Source organism: Phodopus roborovskii, unplaced genomic scaffold (genome assembly GCF_943737965.1).
Source record: "Phodopus roborovskii unplaced genomic scaffold, PHOROB, whole genome shotgun sequence".
Classification (NCBI taxonomy): domain Eukaryota; kingdom Metazoa; phylum Chordata; class Mammalia; order Rodentia; family Cricetidae; genus Phodopus; species Phodopus roborovskii.
In genome coordinates, this window is record NW_026126611.1 from 5,106,625 (window position 1) to 5,128,714 (window position 22,090).

At 47.4% G+C, this 22,090-nt stretch overlaps 1 protein-coding gene across 1 annotated transcript in view; it reads left to right on the top strand.

The window, feature by feature from the left end:
- The window catches only part of Prkn (parkin RBR E3 ubiquitin protein ligase), a 959,805-nt gene that overhangs the window by 616,030 nt on the left and 321,685 nt on the right, over nucleotides 1-22,090 (top strand). Inside the window, exon 7 of the mRNA XM_051206078.1 lies at nucleotides 9,192-9,328. Within this exon, the coding sequence (XP_051062035.1) occupies nucleotides 9,192-9,328 (137 nt within the window). The remainder of the gene's footprint in view (nucleotides 1-9,191; nucleotides 9,329-22,090) is intronic.

Genomic DNA, 22,090 nt, shown 5'->3' on the forward strand with positions numbered 1-22,090 from the left:
TCAGGCAACAGGGATACCAGGCTGGCTGGCTTTTCCTTTTATTCTCCCCAGGGCCCACATGTGAGATGGTGTCATCAATACTCAGGATGGGTCATCTCCTCTAATCAATACTGTCTGTAAAAGCCCTCAGAGCCACGCCCCTGCCAGTGTTCTAGCAGCTCCTCGGCCCAATCAAGCTGACAGCCAAGACCTGCCATCACAGAAAACACTATGATACTCACTTAAGGGAGTTCATCACTTCACACAACAATTATTTCATTATGGCCTGCCTATTAGTCGCAATTATTTACCAGTGTCTTTGTGGTTGTACAAAAAGACACAGGAAGCATACATCCTGTGTTATTAATGAACTATGTCACCATAAATATTAAACAGGGCTAAATACTATGCTTTACATTAGATTTTATAAAAGAAAAACTTTTATTGTTTCTAATATCACTGCCATATTGTACAGTTTATAATCTAATGCTTCAAAAGCAAATAGCTTCACGTTTGAGTTCAGCCTGTGCTTTATCTTTGTAAATATATGAAATATGCTAACGTCAAGTAAATATCTTCCAAGATTAAAACCATCTGAGGGAAATTAATAATCCATAATTCCTTCCATGCCCATGTTTTCATATTTTTATTCTGTAATGACTGTTTATTGACAGTGGCTCCTGATATCATCAATCCAACCACTCTGGAGGTATGATGCAAGCCTAAAATACAGACCCATGGGTCTGATTCACAGAAGCCATGGAAGCCATGTGTAGATGTGTTTGTCTGTGTGTGGGGGGGGTGTGGGTGTGTGCATCTCTGTAGGTGTGTTTGTGTGTGTGTATATTTTGTATATGCACACGTGTACACTGTCACATGCATACAAGTACTCTTGTATGTGCAGCTGTACATGTCCGTGTTTCCATGTGGAGTCCTGAGAACCACCTGGGCTGTCATTCCTGAGATGCCATCAATCTAAGGCTTTTGAATCAGGGTCCCTCCTTGGCTTAGAACTGTTCAGGCAAGCCAGACTGGCTGGCCACCGACCACCACCCACCCCACACCCCTCACCCCCACCCAGGGAGGAGGGTTGGGATCTACCTGTCTCTACCTACCTAGAACTGGAATTACAAATGAGTTCCACCATGCCCACCTTTTTTTTTGGGGGGGGGGTAGAGGGGTGGTCTGGGTATTGAACGCAGGTTCTCACACTTGCAGGAAAAGCTCTTTAGAAACAGAAACATCTCCCCAGCTCTTCAGCCTCATCTTTAATGTAGGGAATTCAGTACCTTGCTAGTACAGCAACAATTGGCATGACCATGTATTTTATTCTATATTAAGCATTTCCGTATATTTGCCTCTAGTGTTTCAGTTGGGTTCGTGTATTCTTGCCTGTGAGGCTGTAGCTTATGTCTCTTCCTTTAGGGACATCCTCCTGCCTCAGTCACCCTGGGCTGAGTTGCCTCCGGTTATTTCTCCCGGCACCAGACCGACCTCCCTGAGAGCAACAGTGGTCTCTGCTCCCTGTGTTCCCACGAGAGCAAGCTCTCGGTGTCTTTACAATCCACGTGTGACAGTTCAGGCCGGACACTGATGCTGGCTCACGGAGTGGGCAGAGAGGAGAGGGTGTGGGGGAGGGACGGTGGACCAAGCTTCTAGAAAAGACTGGGCTTCCGCTAACACTGAGATTTTTCCAAAACTGAAGAGAGGAGAGATCTCACACATAGGGTCTGGAGGTGGCGCCAAAATGCATAGGATTGGGCCCAGTGGAAAGAGGATGAGTGAATGGAGAAGGAATGGAGAGATGTGCACAGATTAAAAGACGACGGGAAGGGGCGGAGCCGGGGGGAGGGGAGCTGGGCCCGAGTAAGCTTGCCTAGGGCCACTGAGCAGCAAAGCTGTGCTGACTGGCCTGGGTGAGCGCTGAGCTATGTGGACTGCATTGGGAGGCTGAGGTGTGTGGCTTGGATTTGGGGCATGAGTGCTGTGCTGATTGGATTAGGGCCAGCTGAGGGAGTAGAGACCTGGCTGGGTGCTGATGCAGGCCGCAGCCCCAGAACTGCAGGGATTCTGGCTGTTGCTGAGCATATAGTCCCTTTAAGCCCGGATTCGCCCACCCAGGGAAAGCATCACTCTGCTTTTGTCTCCTTGCATCTCTCATCAGCTAGCTGTTTCACAGTTCCCATTTTGTGGGCACCCTCAAATTCATCAAATAAACATCCAGGGACGGGGGTGGGGGGAGAATGTCTGAAATAGAAAGGATGGTCACTCACTACTTGAACTTATCCCCTTTCTCTTCAAGATAACACACAGAGCACGTTAGCACATCAGTGGCGGTGTACTTAATTTGATGGGAGAATTTTAAATCAGCCCCTGGGTAGCCAGGAGGAAATGTCACCGGGTATATAAAGGGAAGCTGCTGTCTGGGAGGAAAACCACACATTAACAACGCGGGAGTCCACAGCGCCGCAGACAGTGGAGAGGGCGTCCAGAACTCCAGAACAAAGTGAGGCTGGAAATGCCCTTGAACTCCATAACCTTCAGTGCCACCGATGGGAAATAGAATCACGGAGGAAAGATTTCAGGTGAAAAGGCGCTCTGAGGCAGGGGGCTGCTCAGCTTGGAGGTGGTGTTAAGGGGGCGGGGCGGCTAGTGAGAGGAAGTTGGAAAACTGGAAATGTGTTCCTCATGGGGATGTCGGGAGCTTTCCCTCCCCCCTATCCTGCCACAGGGTTACCACCGTGGTGTATTGTGTTACCCAAAGCCAAACACAACACACCACGCCGCCGTTCAGCCATGAATTAAACCTCAACAAATGTGACGCCAAATAAACTTTTCTTCTTTGTAAGCTTAGCTTGGGTGTTTGTCACACACAGAAAGGAAAATATGACTGAGTCATTGATAGAAAGGTTATAGTGCCTTAGTCATTCCTAACTTCTTTATACCATCCCTTTGTGTGCTATTTTCCCACCATACTTTATATGAAAGTTTGTTGTTCTGTGTCTTTTTTATGTGTATTCCAATTGCACAGAGACTTGCACTGTCTCAGGACACCTGTCAACCCCCAAGATAGGCCATTAGTCTCCAAACACATCCCTTTGGTGAAATTTTCCACAACATGAGACAATTGCTTATGTGTCTTCTGCCCTTGAAGATCATGGCTCACTGAGGGGACAGGCCATCGCTGTTCGCATTTTATGGACCAGTGTCAGCAGTACTTGGCATGTAGTGGCTATCCTACAGGATTGGCAGAGTGGACGGATGGCAACATGGACATAAGGAGCTTAAACCTTAGGTTCCTCAAGTCAGCTCAAAGTGTGTGTGTGTGTGTGTGTGTGTGTGTGTGTGTGTCTGTGTGTGTGTGTGTGTGTGTGTGTGTGTGTGTGTGTGTGTATCTGGACCAGGTAGTCCAGTCAGAATAAGATCAAGAAGCAAGCGGAAACAGGAAGGGATAGTTAATGAGCTTTCCCGGTCCACTGAGGCCTTAGTGAGATTCTGGTTCCAAACAGACTAATGTGCAAAGGAACCTTCTCTGGGCTCTTTAACTTGGCTGCTGGAAGGAATTTTGAAGGTCATTCAGCTGTTGAAGATTATTGTAATTTCTGAAAGTCGAGTTTATCAATTAGTGTCTTGGATCAAGGGACCCTCCAGCGATGGTGGCTGCTCACTTGGCTAACTCAAGTAATGAACCCCTGGCACACCAACATGGCAGCCCGGCTTTCCAGTGCACGGGCACCATGTGACAGATTTCTTTGTCAGCGGTGCGTTTAGGCAGTTGGTAGATATGCTGAATCCAGAAAAGTAGCTAAGCTGCATTAGATTTCTGATATCTCAGTTGTTTGTTGTTTTTGAGCCAACTCTACCTACAGGAGACTTAAAGCGGCAGCTAAGAGGATAAATCCAGTTATTTGGGCCCATCGCTCTTCCTCCTCTAATTATTATTATTATTATTTTTTATCTAATCGCATTCTTTAATGAATTCCCAGGGGTTCTCCATGAACTTAGAGTTTGCCGAGAGATGGCTAACTGTGGCATAACATCTGTGTGACTGCGGCCCACACTGAATCTACCATAGAAACAACACGTGGATTTTCAAGGGTCAAGGGTCAGCAAAATTGAAAGACTCTCTCCCACAAGTGAGGAAAGTGTGTTTACTTTTATTTCCCTAAGGACTTCATGCTTACATTTTTAAGTTTTTACCCTAACTTACTGTGCTTTTCCGGTGATTACGCTGTATATTTCCTACAGTACATATGGGCATATATACTTACGTACATAGCTGTATATGCGTAGCGCAGATGGAGAATTGAGCACCATTATCTTTCCCTGTCCTCCGTATTCCTGCCCTTGACTTCAAAGTCTGACACTCTGTCCAATGCCATTTCATGCCTCATACATTCTTCTAAGACATATTGAGCATTGAGTTGATATTACTCAGATATTGCTGCATTAAAAAAGAGTCACACCACAACTTAATGGCTGAAGAAAACAGTGAATCTAGCTTTTCCAAGGGTCGGGGATTTGAGAAGACTCGGCCAGATGATTCCTGTCCTGGGTAGCATATAAAGTAATAGTCAAGATGCTAGCCAGGGACAGAGCCACCTCTGGGCTTGCCTTCAGTTGGAAGTCAATCATTGGTGGCTGTTGCCAAGAGGTCCTGGTGCTTGTCACATGGATGCTCCATTGGGCTGTAGAGTGTCCCCACCGCCAAGGACATTTGCTTTCCTCCAAACCTGAAATGGAAGGGTAGAGCAAGCAGCAGCCAGCCATATTTATGAGAGCATGAAGTCATAAGCTGTTTCGTTCATTTGTCTTGTTTTACGGGAAACAGCCCATTCAGTGGGGACTCAACTAGAACGAGAGTTAGGAATGGACCCTTGAAAACCATGGTGGAGACTGACTGCTTACCGTTGAGCCTGTGTTAAAATTGTTCATGTCCCTCCCAGGCCACCCTTTACAAGAGCGTGTATCCTTCAGACTTTGCACTTACTCCTTATTATGGTGTCACTTCAAGGTTCCAGCACGTTGCTTTTCAGTGGACGTCACATTCATTGAGAATCTGGGAACATAATCTGTGATTTATCCAGATAAATAAAGCCCTGGGACTGGGATAGGTAAAGAAATGGAGAAGGGATGAGGCAATGGTAGAGGGATTAAAGTTTGCATATTACTGGATATATACAGAGATTCTGGTGGCATTTTTTGTAGATGCCAGAGAACAGGATTTCCAAGTGAGTGACAACTGGCAACCATAGCCTGCTTTGGCTAGCACGTGGAATGGCTGAATCTCCTTTGGTTGTACTGAATATTGCATGAGAGAATGACCTATATGCCATTCCTTTAACAAAACAGGGAATCACTGCTTACACATAACTCCTCAGTAATGTCGAATCACGGGCCTGCGATTATTTTTACGTAAGATTGAGAACTTTATTTAACCTTTAATTAGCTGCTCTGTAACCTGGCTCACTGGGGTAAAATCATTCCTAGATCGATCTAGTGACATTTATACATAATTTGGTCAAAGGGCGCGGAAGACCCATGAGACGTAAATGCAGGCAGGTCCTTCTCAAAAAATGTCACTCACACCCACCTTTGCATTCCTGTTACTCAGTCCAGATCCTTAGAAATTCAGGTCAGATTGTGAAAATGACCTCTAAGAAGTCCTCCTTCCAAACATTCCTCAAAGTTAAACTCATTGAAACTGCCCCGACAGGCTCAGAAACTTCAGGCTTCGACTCTTTGGACTGTGTTATCAGAAAACGGAAGCCAGGCAGTTTAAGAGCAATAGGAAAGTATGGCTATGAGGTTCAAGAGGAAGGTACTAGAAGACTTGGTGTCTGTTGAGAACATGGTTGCTGTTTCCTCCACTGTGCCTCTCTGCCCCTCCGTGGTGGAAAGCTCGAGGGAACTCTCCGAGGTCCCCTTCATGACTCCACTAATGCCATTCATGAGGGCTCTACGCTCATGACCTAGCATTTTCTTTAAAACCTGCCCCCGAATATGGCGCCTCACCCGACAACAACTCAGTGTATGAAGCTAAGGAGACACAGACCTTCGGAACACAGGGGAACCTTGAGCGAGTGCCACGGTCAAGAACAGCTGTGCAGGGGTTGCATCCTCTGGTCTTCCCAGAGCCCCGTGCAAAGTCTACACTGTCTTCTCTCCATTCATCTGCCCTCCTTTTCCCTTGAGTTTCATGAGTGCCGTGCCGAGCACTACCCAGTTTCACGAGTACTGGTGCCTTAGTGGCTTTCCCATGGCTGTGATAAAACACCATGACCGAGACAACTTACAAAAGAAGACTTATAATTGGGCTTACGGTTCCAGATGCTTCTCTGTGTCCCACACGTGGCAGTAGCTTGTTCTCTTCTTGGCACTTAAGGATCAACCACTGTGGCAGATCTCTCCTTCAGCCACCTGTACCTCAGCTCCAGGGGCATTAGTGGCCCGGGACAGCTGTAGCTCTGCACAGACTCTTCCCGTGTCTCTAGGGGGATGCGCCTCCTTCAGATTCACCAGGCCCTGCTTGCTTCTGTGAGGTTACAGAGGTATGGGGACACCCATGTGCTTCTTTACCTCAGACAGTGTGTCTTTTCAGGCCCCAACATTGGGCCTCCAAAACCTTCTTTAATGTGTGAGACCCTGAATAATCTTTGTGGAGTTTGTCCCATATAATGACTTCCTATGCATTTTCCATCTCTCAGTACTCTGTTTTAAACACCACAAAGTCATTAGTAAAGTAGAGCAGCACAAGTCCGGTGGATTGTGTGGATGACGTCTTTGCCTTTGAACTAAGTGCCTTCTGAAGGAAAAACAGTAACTGCACCCTGAACAAACTCGTCCTCAGCCTCCTTTTCTACAGGGAAGGCAAAGAATCCATGTGTGTGAGGGCTGGAGAGATGGCTAGCCAGTTATGAGCACCTACTGCTCTGTAAAGGACCAGGGTTCGGTTCCGGTTCCCAGCTCTAAACCACCTCTAACTCCAGTACTCGGGGACCCATTGCCTTCTTCTGACGTCCGCAGGCTCCCGCAGGCATGTGGCACACATACATTCCGGGCGCACACATATCCATAAAATAAAGTTTAAAAAAATGTTTAAGAAGAACTCGTGTGCTGAGACGGGAGGGTGGCAGAGCGTAGGTGGCTTGGTTTGCTTTTACAGATTGTTATTTGCTTGCTAGAGTCGCGTTTGAAGATTTCCCTGTGGACTTGCTGTCTGCAAGTCCCGCCAGTACGCACTTGTGGTGATAGTGAGTCAGCAGTCGAAGGCTTGGTCTACCGCGGCATCACCGCCATCTTAGCTGAGAATGTCGTTGGCATTGCTTATCCTCGCAGGTGAAGGTGAATTGTAGCTGCCATGTAGGCCACACTTGGTGGCATGCATATGTGTGCAGGCGGTGAAGTCAAAGGGAAGAGAGCACTGTATGTCACAGTCCTCTGAAGGAACCACAGCCCAGGACACAGGGATTAAGCCGGAAGGGGCTGTGGTGTGTTCAAGTGGAGGATGCTCACAGTGATGCTCAGACGCATTTAGGGAGTCATGTGCCGTGTAGGCTGACTGTGGGTTTTAACACACCAGGGGGTGCTTTTTTACTTTCTGTGTTAGGTGCCACTTTGAAATAAGTGAGATGACAAGACCATTTAAACCTTGTAGTTGTTAAGGAATTATCTGCTATAATGCTAATATTTAACCTTGATTTTTTTTTTCTAGTGAAAAGTACATTTTTAAAAAGAAAGATCTTATAACTGCTAAGAGCTGGGTGTGAACGAACATGTTTGTATTCTGTCTTTACATACGCAATAGGCTCATCTAAAGTAACTGCAAGTGAAACTCACTGTTGAAACTGCCTTGGGAATACAATCAATTTGTACCTCTGTTCACACAAAGCATACATTTCTCGTTTTGCCAGCAAAGTAATATGACTTTCTGGGAGATTTATTTTCTTATAAAGTTATCTATAAACTTTATAACTGCAGCAGTTACTTCTGTGTTGGTGTTACAGAATAACAGGGCCAAGGACATCATCGCACACTGAGTTCATTCTGGTGAATGGGTCCATGGTGATCCAGTCCGTTACAGTGGGGAAGGCGTGGGTGGTTCAGAAACAGGACCAGGAAACTTTTGTCTACACACTGGAAGGGCAAGAATGTGAGCATGAAGTGAGTCGAAGCTGTGTATCCTCATAGACCACACACAGTGACAAGTTCCCTCTAGCAAGGTTCCACCTCCTAAAGGTTCTGTAACCTTCCCCGGACAGTGCCACCAGCTGGGGCCCAACTGTTAAATGCATGAACCTTCGGGGGCATTTTTCATTCCAACCACAATATAAGGCAACCCGGCATTTTTAGGATTTGTATATATTGACTTATTGTTAATCTCACTGGGACAGTTTGGGAAGTTGAATGTTTTCGTAAGATGGTTGTCAAACAGACAGCATTCTTAGAATAGAAAAAGAAAAATTCCTGTTGGCTGTTCCCTTGCTTCTAAACTCCCTTTTTCTGATCGCTGGTTTAATAGCACCGGCTGTTAAGCGTAGCTTCTTTGGTGCAATGGTCCTTTGGTGCAATGGTCCTTTGGTGCAATGGTTCTTTGGTGCAATGGTCCTTTGGTGCAATGGTCCTTTGGTGCAATGGTTCTTTGGTGCAATGGTCCTTTGGTGCAATGGTCCTTTTCCTTTCGACTTTGGCAAGTTCTGATTTTATATATCATTATGATTCGATGCAAGAGACAATGTAAAGGCTTACACAGTCTGCTTCTGTGGGAACGTCATTGTAATGAAAAGGCAGTGTCCATCGCGTGGGAGGCAGAGTGGGTAAGCAGGAATGGAGGTCCCCATGCTGTGTGGTGGGTGTGTAGTCAGGGAAGGGCCAGTGAAAGTACGTACGAGAGGTGTCTGCATAATCTACTTTGTGAGTGTGGTGAGTGAGGAGGTTAATTTGGAATCAGGGCAGGCTTCCAGCAAGAGATGGTGTTCAATCTCAGGCTTAAACAACTGATTGGTAAACTTACTGACCTGGAATATGAATTAGCACAGCCAGTTCTCTCTGTAGCTCATGGAGTGTCTCCAGTGCTTAAAGTATCGCCTTAGAAGGGATGAGTTCAAGCTTGGGCAGCCACAGTTTGGGCACAGACTATGTGCGAAGCAAGCCTAGTGTAGGATTCTCTCCCCGGTGGAGGTCCCACAGAAGCTTCTCCTTTGTCTCTGCAGGAGCCCTGTCCTGGTCTTCCAGTGTAACCATCGCCACGTGATCTGCTTGGACTGTTTCCACCTGTACTGTGTGACAAGACTCAACGATCGGCAGTTTGTCCATGACGCTCAGCTCGGCTACTCCCTGCCATGTGTAGGTAAGGAAAGCCCTTTATTCTTTCCTATATCTTAATATTAATTAACAACAGAGGAGCTGCTGAAATAAAGCGCTTGAGATATGCCTGATCCTGGCCCCAGAGTTGAACGTTTAAACATGGCCATTGCCTAGTAAGAAACTTCAGCCTTTAAATCACAGGAGATACAAAACTCCAGGGAACTGTGTTACGCTGGAATGCGTGTGTGTTGCTTAATGGCATTGAATATAAACTTCAGTGCTGTCCGTTGAAGATACAACATGTGTCCGTGGGTTTGGCTAACAAGTTCTGCTTTCGTTACCTGGGCATAGAGCAGGTTTATCCAGACGTTCCACAGAAAAGCCTTTCACCAGTACATTTGTTGCCGAGTATCTTCTCGTGTGCTTGTAGTACGGGGTTTCTTGTTGTTTCGTTGTTGAACTGTAAGTTTCTTGAGTACGAAAGTTGGCCCAATGGTAGGGGCGCTTGCTGCTTAAGCCAGGTGACTTTCAGTTCCATCCCAGAACCTGTAATGTCAGGAGAACACCCACTCCCAGTTGTCCGCTGACCTGTTTGCACTCAGCCATGACATGAGCGCACGCGCGCGCGCGCACGTGCACACACACACACACGCATATACAGTAATAATAAATGAAATTTTAAGATATCTAGACACTAGATCTCATGATTTGCTGTTAATGTTTATCCCTGTCTATAATTTATCCAAGTCCAGTTTATTGACATCTTTTGTTATTTTAGTGTCAAATGTTGCTCACTGCCAGATCTGAGATAATGGTAATCTTCTGGTAGGATTTTCGTGGACCACTTATTTTAAGTTACTGATGCATTCTGGGTTATTCTTGTGTATTTATCATGGTTGGTGTTTGCCACATGTACACCATAGTGACTTCATGTTGTAACTAAACACTGAGTCACCGTGGCACTTGACTCATTGGTTAAGTTTGAGCATTGATTTATGTTTTTGGCTTCAGCAGGAATCATAGCAGACACATCCATGTCTCCAAATGACACTGCTCCGAACAGAGAGGCCAATTGCAGTGTGGGCTCTGTAAGACATGCTGTTCATACGTCAGTATTTTTATACGCTAGTTGGTTTTTATCATAGTTTACGTGTATGTGTGTGTGTATCAACATGTGCATTAAGATTAACCAAAACATGTTGTTTTAATATTTTTTTAACCGAAGCATCCAAACCCAGAGCATCATGTGTAGATCAGCAAACTACTTTCCATTTAATCTACTTGGATATGGTGGAAGTCAGGGGACAATTTAAGGGGTGATTTTGCTCTCTCCATCATGTGGGTTGCAGGGATTTCAAGTGCCTTTACCTGCTGAGTCATCACACTGACCCCAGTATCATTAATGAAATCATTTTGCACTGGTAAATCATTTTCCTCACTAAATCTCAGACTGTGGAAATAGTTAAGTACCAGTCTTAAGACTTCTTTTCATACTCAAGATGTGCTTAGAGAGTAGTTCATTTTTTTTCCACATTTCTAAAATGCCAGCCTGGGAATGTAGAAAAGTTTGGACATGTGGAAGCAAAGAGCAAACTTGCCGTGTGTCTCGCGCAATGGGACAGTGTGGTATGTTCTTCTTGGGACTCCTGCACAATGACTGAAATCGGCCATTTCTGTGGGAGCTCTGGCCCCCACCAGTGGAGGCTGTGTTGGAGGTCAGAGTCTGGACACTTCCCTGGAGTGTCCCTCACTCTTGGCTAACATCTTTAAAATGCAAATTAGTTTACAATTTACAAATTAGTTTACAAAATACAAGTGTTAGTTTACAGGGTTGTAGGCTTGCAGAATTTTCATTGAAAATCACCAGTATTTCAACTGTTGTTCATTTCCCCCTTGACAATAATAATAATAATAACAATAATAATAATAACAATGACCCCTCTTGCTGACTGACATCTGGTCCATTATGTGTGCACATTTTCTTCAGAACCTTGCCTTCCCCTCAATTCTGTGCATCATTATATCATAACAATCACTCGTAAGTAAGATACTCTCCCTCCACTCTTCAAAATATAACATCTCTGAATCATTGTGTACACACATACTCTATTTCTCCGTATCGTTGAACACTTTCCTTCCTACCTTCCTTCCTTCCTTCTATCCTTCCTTCCTTCCTTTCTTTTTTACTTATTCCATACACTTTTGTGACTAGTTGACCAGTGTGGGCACAGATTTTCCTACTGCTGTCAGAGCTTCCCTGAAATAGAGGGCTGGCCTGCTGAGCCGAGGGGTGAAGGCAGAATGTGTGTTTATTGCACTATTTCCCATCTCCCCTCCCAGAAGCTACAGATGGGCTTTCTGCCACTGCCGAGAGGGCAGAGAGATTTTCCTGATCATATATTTGAGAAAATGCGGGTTTCTCGTTGTCTTGTCTAGTTTCAGCCTTGCTGTGTGTCTAAGATCTGCCTGTGTTTTTGTGGGCCATTCGTAAATTGAGAAGTGGGTTAAGTGAATGCATCTGGTGAGGTCTCCTCTATCTGCCACATCACTGACAGCTCCATATAATCACAGCAGTGGCCCAAAAGGTTAGATCGCTGCTGGTTTTCTATATAGAGAATGCATACAGATTGTCCTCAATGCTGCCAATTCTTCGTCACAGATACCTAAGAGCCGCACCAAGGAACCCTCCGAGGCCTGACCAAGCTAGCGCTCCGAGCTGTGTTATATAGGCTCTAGCTGTGTTCTAAGTGCCTGTTTGAAAATTACCTAATTGCGTTTTTTAACGAAGTGTGTCAGCGAGGCTGAGGTCCTTGGAGCCGTGTACCCTGGAGCTCGTCCTCTTGTTTTCACAGTGAGTGAGGTAGGGCGGTGATGAGCCCCGCGCGGCCCGCTGCATCCCCTTCGTTTGCGTAGTCTTAGATGCCTGTGGGTGCTGCACCTCCCCTGCCAGCTCTTTAAACGTGATACTCAAAAACTTGCCTTATGTCTGAAAAACACGTCGCCCTAGTCTGGAGAACTGACCCTCCCCAGCATGACTTCCCCACCAGACTTCCAAGAAACAATAAGCAACATATTTGTCTACCTTGCCGTTGAGAGAGAATGAGGCAGAAGCCACAATGAGACAGTCAGTGACAGCAAACTGTCACTCAGCTGTGAGTCAGGACGCCGAGCACAGTCTGTTCAGACGCTCACCGCTTCGTCCCTTCAGCTGTGTCCCTGTGTGTGCCCACATGTCCCTCCGAAACCACTCACTCAGTGGCGGTATCTGTTATCGTGTATTATGTTCACTTTTGTTTTCCCAGGCTTTGGCTTTTCTAGACAGGCTTTCTCTGTGTGGCCCTAGCTGTCCTAGAACTAGCTCTTGTAGATCAGACTGGCCTCGAACTCACAGAGTGCTGGGATTAAAGGCATTCGCCACCAACGCCCGGCTTATGTTTACTTTTTTTAAGACAGTTGAGTTGATGCTGTCTGGCCAGCTTTTCCAATATCATGAGAACGAGACTCCGGTGCCACTGCGGTGTTTTCTCATGGCATGGCGTCATCCGTTCTTTGCATCTTTGCATACATTACTTGCTTGGTTTAAAACTGTCAAGCCTGGTTGTATCGGTTCCTCATTCTCCACCTCATCAAGGTTAGACTTCACACTCCATCTAGGATCCTTTGTTAAAGACAGTGCTGCCTGAATCCTTGGTGCCCCTGTTTTCCCTTTCTGCTCATTGACTTTCTTTCGAGGTGATTCATGGGCAAATGAGTTCTTTAAACCAGCTCAGGGGTTCCTGCCTAGTATAAGTATGCATCTTATAATGGGAAGTATTTTATGATGCACAGGAATAAAACTGGGTCAATCTACTAGGGTATGAACTAGGCACATTTCCTGTCACTATGTCAAAACGCCTGGTGATAGCAATTTAGGGAAAGGAAAGGGTGTTTTGTTTTGTTTTTGGCTCACAATTTGAGGGGACGAACAGTCTCTCATGGTGGAAAGGCATGGGCAGTAACTTGAGGCAACTGGTAGTCAGGAAGAAGGGAATGGAGAACATTGATGCTTAGCTTCCTTTCCCCTTTGTATAGAGTCCAGGTCCCCAGACCATGGAGTAGGGTCTTTATATCTTAGTCAAGCCTTTCTGTAAACATCATCACGGACACACCTAGTGGTTTTTGTTTCCATGGTGATTGCAGATGCAGTCAAAGAGACAGTGAAGATGTACCATCACAGGTAGTGTGGCTTCTGTTACACTGGAAGCTAATGTGGCTGATACGTCACCTCTTGGGTACCTGGTGCCACACTCCATCCCTACTGCCACTACTCCGTCGCTTATCTCTTTCTGGGACCAGTTTGCAAACCCTGGTGGCCATTTCAGTCTTTATAGCTTCCCGCGCCCAGGCCACACACTTGAGCACAAGTAATTGATGGGCTCCTGGGGAAGCCACCAGTGCTTAGTATACTACAAGCAGCAGGAGTATGGATAGGAGACCATGTCGGTGACGGGTGCAAAGACCTCGGCCTAGGTCTGCTTGACACCCCTCCCCCTTGGTCTTTGGTATGCTAGCCAGCACGGGTCTTTCAGTAAATGTTACTGGAGTTAAACATGAGATTGTCAAACACAGGCAAAACAGCCTGTTTCCAGAAGCTGTGACGACCGTTCATATAAAAAATAGGGGCTTTCAGGGAATCCGCATAGTGCTTCTGAAGAGTCCGCCGTCCGTCCGTCCGTCTGTGGCGCCTGCAGTTGTCCGCACTGTGTGCTGGGAGCACTTTGAAATGTCAGTGGAGCCCCTGAGCATACTCTCAAGGCTGGGCACTCACAGAGGCGGTGGAGCTTCAGAGCTTGGGCTGATTTATTTTAGAATTTTAGAATTCATGAGATGAAGACTGTGAGGAACGCACATGTGACATCCTACATGGGTTTCTCACGACCTTGGGGTGCCACAGCAATGGCTTCCGTCTTCCCAAGGGCATGCCCTGGACATTGCCATGGTTAGCAAGTGTGTTTGGGTTGGGGCTGCTGCTTTGTTAAGAGTTTGCCTCTTGCATTTCTGGTCTCAGGTCACTTTGCATATAATTTACGTGTTCAGACTTCTCATCACAATGACAAATTGCCAGGCAGAAGCAGCTTCAGTGAGGAAGGATTTGTTTCTCCCCAAGTTTCAGAAGTGTCAGTCCTGTAAGAAGTGAAGGCCACAGCCCGTTTTCACTCAGAGGCGTGCTCAGAGTTTACAGAGTTTACACAGGAGGTTCCAGAACCTTTGCCTCTAGCTGGCCTCAGGAACCTGCCAGTCTCAGAGCTCTGAGGAGTGGAAAGCTACAGGCAGTTCCCACTCTCAGAAGAGGGACCAGCTCAAGCTCAGGATATTCCTTGCATAAGGCTTTGTGTCCTGAACTAACAGCAGAATGACGATTTACCAAGGGGCTCTGCCGGGGAGGCTCAAGGATTGTAACTCCCCGAAGTGCCAGCCTGTGGGGAAAGCAGGAAGGCATTTCTTACAGCCAGGGGCTTTAAAAAACCTCTGTCTCACACCAAAGGCCACACCAGCCCCTTTGACTTCTCTCTGTGCTGCGCCCCCTTTCTGCAGAATGGTGTGTTTAAAACCCTCACTTTAATTGATCTCAAATTCATATAACAGAGCAAGGGCCTTCTTCTTCAGAGTTCATCAGGGCAGGGAGCCCATGTTGGAGCGAGTCAGCTCCTGTCATGCTGGCCCGAGAGCAGAGAGGGAGTAAGGCTGTGCTGTGGAGCTTCCTCCTGTCTCCTCCTTCATTCCCCCGGGCTGCCCAGCCAGCCCCGTGGTTCTATGTGTTCTACAGCAGTGCCCACCTTTAAAGCATCTCTCCTCCCTTCCTTCATCCTCTCTAGAAACATTCACATCAGTGTGTTTCGCAGTCCCATCAAAGTCACAGGAAGATTGTTGTGTGAACTTTCCCCGGGGAGATACCAACAGGCCTCTATTCATATTCACAATAGACAGAGTCCAGGTGATAGAGAGCACTAAGGGGCCCAGCAAGTTCTCCCTCGGTGAGCCAGAGAGTGATTTTAGGTTATGTGCTGAGTGTGGGTGGGGGGCTATTTACAGAAACATGGGTCACCCACAAACAGATGTGCCCCCCCATCGTGGATGACACCTACTTCCTGAACACTCTAGAATTTTCCATCACCACTTACGCCTAGTGGAGAGTTGGAGAGAGTAGTGACTGGGACCCTAAGACCCGCCCGCTTCACCTTCTCCTAGAGAACCCAGGAGCTCTGCTTCTGCTACTGTGGGCCAGACTGTCACTGTATTAGTCCATTCACTCTGTTGCCAAGGCTACCCCTGGGCCGAGGACTCTATTCCGAAATGCCAGTGGGATGGTCATTTCACCCACGGAGGTAAAAGCCACATTGCAGAGAAGACCAACCATCACATCCCATCTCCACAGTCTCCCAGGGTCCTCAGGGCCTTTGTTCACGGTGTTGCAGCATGAGACAGAGGCCCTTCCGAGATGCTCATGTACCCTGCTGCCCGTAGACGTCAAGAAGCCTGGGTTTCAGGCAGCCAGTGAAGGTGTTATATATACGCAATCTGAAATACAAAGGATTGCTTTCTGGCTTTTAAGGGTTGTTCTCCCAGATACTTACACGTGCAGGGAATCAAATCAATATGGTTCCTAAAACCAATTGGAAAATTAGGGAAATTCACCAACCAAGAGACCATTACCTTTTCTGCCCTTATCTTTAACCAAAGTCAGTATTAGTTGTTCTGCCTTGAAATTAAACCATCAAAACTGCTAAGTTAATGAAAAGACAATGCAGTTTGATGGTTTTCTGTTTGTTTAGAAGCCCGGAGTAGTATAAAGGGAGGGTATTGTACCTTCCGTGAGTAAAGATATCCCCCAAGCCCAATGACTTTGCATGGCCGAAGTTCCCTTCCACATGGTGGGTGGCCGAGGGAACTCTACTCTTCAGCATTACTCAGGGACCCGCGATGATTTCTGCCCTCTCATGGTTCACGCTCAGTTAACTCCCAAACGCCTACTAAGTCACGGGCAGCTGGCATAAGTGTGCCGTCCATGAGCCGCACGGGTGAGGCAGACGCCAGGCAGTGGACTACACCACTTCTTCCCATGTTCCCACAGCGCAGTGCAGACCCATGGATGCGCAGTGCAGAGCCATGGATGCGCAGTGCAGAGCCATGGATGCATACTGCAGACCCATGGATGCACAGTGCAGAGCCATGCATGCACAGTGCAGACCCATGGATGCACAGTGCAGACCCATGGATGCGCAGTGCAGACCCATGCATGCACAGTGCAGACCCATGCATGCATGAGTTAACACAGCAAACCCTGAGGCCTGGGCGGGGCTTGGGAAATGGAGACCAGTATGTATGTGCCCAAGAGGAAAGACACGCCGGGCTGCAAACAGAGCAGCCTCAGCAGCGTGCAGAATCTGGCGAGAAGCACATTTTATCACGCGTCTTCCTGCGTTTCTCTCGCTGCCCGCAACAGAAGCAACACTCTGTCAAGTCACTTCATTAAAAGGAGTGACTGATACACAGACAAGGCCCAGAAAAGAGATGTAGGGCAAACCGATGTTGTCCCCGAGCTCATTCAGCTAGATCAAACAAGGGCCTGCCTGTCTGGCCATCCATCTGGCCCCGCAACAGCTGCCTTTAGAGAAGTCCTACCGTGGAAGCTCAAATGAACTTTTATGTTGGTTGGAATCATGAACCCTACAAAGTAAACATGTCTCCATGCCTCTGTGAAACTGGCCTATTCTCAATTTGCTGGAATGTCTCTGTTCCAAACCCCCTTCTTCTTGTTATTTTTCCTATTCTTGGGTGTCTCACATGGGTAAAAGTAAACATTCCTTTTTTGTCTGTCTGTTTTGCTTTTGAGACAGGGCCTCTCTATATAGCCCTGGCTGTCCTGAAACTCATTATGTAGTCCAGGCTGACCTCGAACTCACAGGGATCCACCTGCCTCTGCCTCTGCCTCTGCCTCTGCCTCTGCCTCTGCCTCTGCCTCTGCCTCTGCCTCTGCCTCTGCCTCTGCCTCTGCCTCTGCCTCTGCCTCTGCCTCTGCCTCTGCCTCTGCCTCTGCCTCTGCCTCTGCTGGAATAAAGTGCTGCACCATCACGCCTGGGTAAAAACAAATACTCTTAAAATGACCGCTCTGCTTGGCTGTTGGAGGGTAACAGTGAGTCCATTACTCATCCAAAGAACTCTGGACTGATGCCTGTGACAACTCGGGAGTTGTTCTTGAACGCTGTCCTGCGGCTTATTAACGTGTCCTTTGCGCTGCTTTGGGATTCAGCCCAACTTTGAATCTCTCCATCGGACATCATCAGTCTAGAGAGAACTCTTCTGAAGCCAGAAGGATTATAGCAGCAGTCAGAGGATATTAACTGACCTTTGAGCCGGCCGTTTTAAGTGGTTTTATATAGTCTGAAGTGCACATGCTGTGCACATGCCTCAAACACACACCTCTGTGTAGTTAAGAACATGGAGGGATATAGGAAGCTTTGGCAACCACCCCCAGAGCAAGAGGAGGGACTTTGCCTGCATGTCAGTCATCCCCACGTGACCTCCCACTCATACCTGCCTTCTTTCTGCTTGGGGACAATCCCACGACCTTTCAGCTTCCACCTTGGTCCTTGAGAGCTTTTTACCAAACTGCCTTCCCCAGGAGACCGTTCCCCCAGAACACATTTCCAGCGGCGTTCCTGGCCGCTGAGCTGTGATGTGAACTGTTGTAATTTAAGAAAAGCATCGCGCCAGAAAAAGATGTCATGCGACGGGGTTCAAGCAGAGGATTTTTGTTTTGTTTTATTTTGTTTTGTTTGGGGTTTTTTTGGGGGGGGGCGGGGAAGGGATCATGAAAAGAGGAAAGGAAAGGGGGAGTTGCCCAGCCTCTGGAGGCAGGGGCAGCAGGAGCGAGGGGAAAGGAAACAGAGGGAGAAAGAAGAAGGGGGGGGAGGGGAAGGGAGGAGGGCAACAGACAGAGGGAGGAAGAAAAAGACAGAGAAGGATGCGGTGGGCGGGCCCTTTAAAAGGGAGCACAATGAATGTGCGCAGGTGGTGCTCTTTGTGGCGGCAGCCTACACCTGGGAACCCACGGGGCTGGCTGTTAGAGATGCCTGGATACGAACACGCACACCACCCAACATCCAGAGACTTCATTCCTTCTTGAATTTATATACTTTGTTACCGCCCCCCGCGCCGGCTCTGTGCGTCTCTTCGCCTTCTCCCAGTTGCCGTCTGTATTTGAGCATACAGGCAGAAGTACAAAAGCATCCTGGCGATGGCGACTGCCAAGCTCTGTGTGGATGCCGGGAGGTCACACAGCCATTAGTGTCTGGTGCTGACGGTGCTTAAGAAGCCCGGCTCACGCCCTGTATCACGTGCCCCTCTCACCGGTCCGGTTGGCGGCATTTCATGTACTGCTGCCTACTGCCTCTGCCTCAGTCCTGAGGGCACCATGCTTCCGCAGCTCCAGCTCGCCCCATACTTCAGACCAGAGCTCCTTAAGTGGCTGGGAAGCTCCTGAGCCATGGCTGACACAGTGTGGCTGAGGAGGTGCTCAGACGCTTGGAACAGTGTGCACCAGGTGAATGGCTCACTCTACAGCCCCTGGGGCCCCAGGGCATGCGGTGCCTGCTTTGCCTTCACAGACTCCAGGTTTTTGTTTCCTGTCACAAGCTTATTCAGAAAGCCAAGCTCTTTATACCCTGTAGCTCAAGAAAGCTTAGCCGTGTTTGAGGCACAATCCGCTTTAGATTTTGACTGCACACACTTCCCAACTCAGATCCACTGGCTCCTGTTTAATTGCTGGGCCGGTTGTTAGGTTTCGGGGGAGGGAGAGGAGAAAGAGAGATTTCTGAACCCCACCCTTCAGGGAAGAGTCCCCAAATACCACTGTGAGAAGGGCTGCAGGGGTCCAAAGCAAGCTCCAAGCTCCGTTCCTGCCGGACAAAGCAAGGCATCTATTAAAGGTTCCCCAAGGAAGGGGGGTCCTGCACTGAAAGGAAGCGTGTTTAGTCAGTCAGTGTGTAATCTGGGAGGGCATGGGAAGTGGGGCGCAGGTGACTTGGGATATGTCGCGGAACCACTTTTCTCTAGACCAGGGGTGTGGCTCTGTTAATGTGTAACCTGGACTCAGGCTGCCTCCTGCCAGGAGCAGTACAGGGTGGGCATCCTTGTCCTGCTCACAGCCCACTTTGCTTAGGGTCCGGCATACCTGGACACTCTCTGACACAGGTTGTGTTCCTCAACCACCGTCATCATCCACCCCAGATGGTGGACATACACATCCAGGGCCTTGTGGCTCTCTGTATCATGTGCCGAATGTTATTGTATGTGTATATTCACACACACCCGCACCCACACACACACACACATTTAGTGACTGTGATAAAACTTTATCCCCTCTCACTGCATGATGTCTCGTGTTAATGAGACATCACGCATAGAAATTGGTGTGAGCTGGTGACCTCCAACTGTCTTCCAAATAATTAATAATGTGCTTAGAGGGGCTGATTTACATATTCATGAGCATTTAGACCATTTGGCTCCTAAGCAGGAGAGCGAGAAAGTTTAACGTTTTTTTTGAATGCACATCAATTTAACAAGAAGAGGAGTGGTTTAATAGTCTAATGTCAAAATGGTCGTGATATACGATACTGAACCAGGCAGTCCCAATACGTGTCGCTACTGAGACCTGCACGCCATCAGGTCGTCATGTGTGTTCCATTCTACTGAGTTTGGAGAAGTGAACATCTTATATTTTCTGGGTTTTTTTTCCCCCTTTCCTTTTGTCTTCCTCTTTGCTACCTGTATCAGCTCTTCCCAGGAAGCGGTTGACCACCGAGCTACATCCCCAGCCTCAGCATCAGCTCTTTCCAAATGCTTACACAGCTTTTGTAATAGGTCACTATTGCTCGAGACATCACAAAAAGTACCTCACACTCAGTGGCTTAAACAGTGGAGGCTACACATCCAGTATCAAGGTTGCATTAGGTCAATTTCTCCAAATTGACTTTCTGATGGCCAATTTCTTCCCTGTGTCTTCAAGTGGCACCTTCCTGTGTGAGTGTCTGTACCCCAGCAGTCTGTTCCTGCAAGGACATACCCAAACAGTCATAAATTATCTGTATTCCCTCTCTAAATGTCCAGTCTCCATTTATAGTCATCGTCCGAGGCACCAGGCCTAGGACTTTTAATATATATTTGGTTCAGCTCCTCATTCACCATCTACATGCCACACTAGTTTCTGGATATTATGTATCCCCAGACTCAGAGGACTGATTGAACATGAAGCCTGCTTATAACTACTGTTCACTGTGGTTGGAATAGAATATGGGTATGCCTATTCACTTTCTTCCCTCAATGCCCCTCCTCCATACATCAGCCAGTCTCTGGCACATCAGTATCCTCTACCTGGGGATACTGGAGCCTTTCCGCTAAGTGTCTGCCTTGAAAATCTAGGCCCACCAGCATGCATTTAAGGAAGGATCCTCTTACCACGCCCCATCTGATACACAGGGGGACATTCGGAATGCTCTCAGGTGGCAGGAGCTGGGTGGCGTCTGTGGTCATGTCTTGTTCCTTCGTTTTCCAGGATAGATGGCCACGATCTGCAGCCTCTATAAACGTTTGTAACACTTGGAGGTTTAAAACACTGCTACCAGTGGAATCTAGACCGTAGTGGTTCACAGCCAGTTGCAGGAAATTCTTGTCCAGGGCGGGTGTTGCAGGTGGTGTGTTCTTCCAGGAAGCAACAATCTTTAGCTCTCCTACTCCTGGGGCTTTATCTGTGTCTTCATGGTCAAGCCTGATCCACACAGGCAAACTAGAATGGGGATGGCGTGTGGATGGGGGGGGGCGGTGGAAATAAGGACATGCATGTCTTTCTGAAAAGCAATTGCCCACACCTCCTTTGCCACCAACACAAATATGACTCTTTATTATGAACCCTTGTCCCAAAGGTCTCCTATTTCTTGATTTCTTGAGCTGAGGCATGACCATTGGCCAGTCCTACCTGACTGTCTGAAAGGGAACATGAAGAATGTGATCCCAGTAAAGGCTGAGAATACAGAGAAGGGTTTAGCCATCTTTAGATAAGTATTCATTTGATGTCTTTGTGGCGCGGCCTCTACATGGAAGACTTGGCTATATGCTACACATGTAGGATTCAGGTCTATGAACAGAGGACAAACTCTGTGTTCAGATGGTGCTTAGTAAATGGCAGACCTGCCTCACTGCCCAACCGGCTTGTTTCCTTGTCTTAAAATGAAAATAATTCTGAACTCAAGATAATTAAAATTACCTAAAGGTAGAGAGCACACTTCCCCCTAGCTGACGCGTATGGCAGCTTCCCTTTCAATACTATTGTAACTCCAGTTTCACGGTGGGTACTGGGAACTTGTGATTGACGTAGGAAACCCGGCATTGCAACTTAGACTTCTTCTCCCAAGTTTTGTGGTTAAAAAATAAAACTCGATTTTTCTTCTTGATCTTGTTCACCTCGGCGTAATGATAAGCTGTGGAAACAACCATTTCCTGTGAGCTGAACATGACAGTTATCACCATAGCAAGTTTAAAATGAGACATGAATATTGGGTTGTGGAAATAGTTTGAAAGTCCTCAACAACTACCCTAATTAAAATCATTAAATTTGATTTCTACTACAAGGCCAATCCTCCTGGCTATCTTTACTAGAGAGAGGTCTGTCCATGGGAAAGTGAGGGGACACATCAATGAGACCTCCATAGGTTGACGATTCTCTGACAGGCAGCATCCCTGGCTGCCTCGATCATAACACGAGTATAGT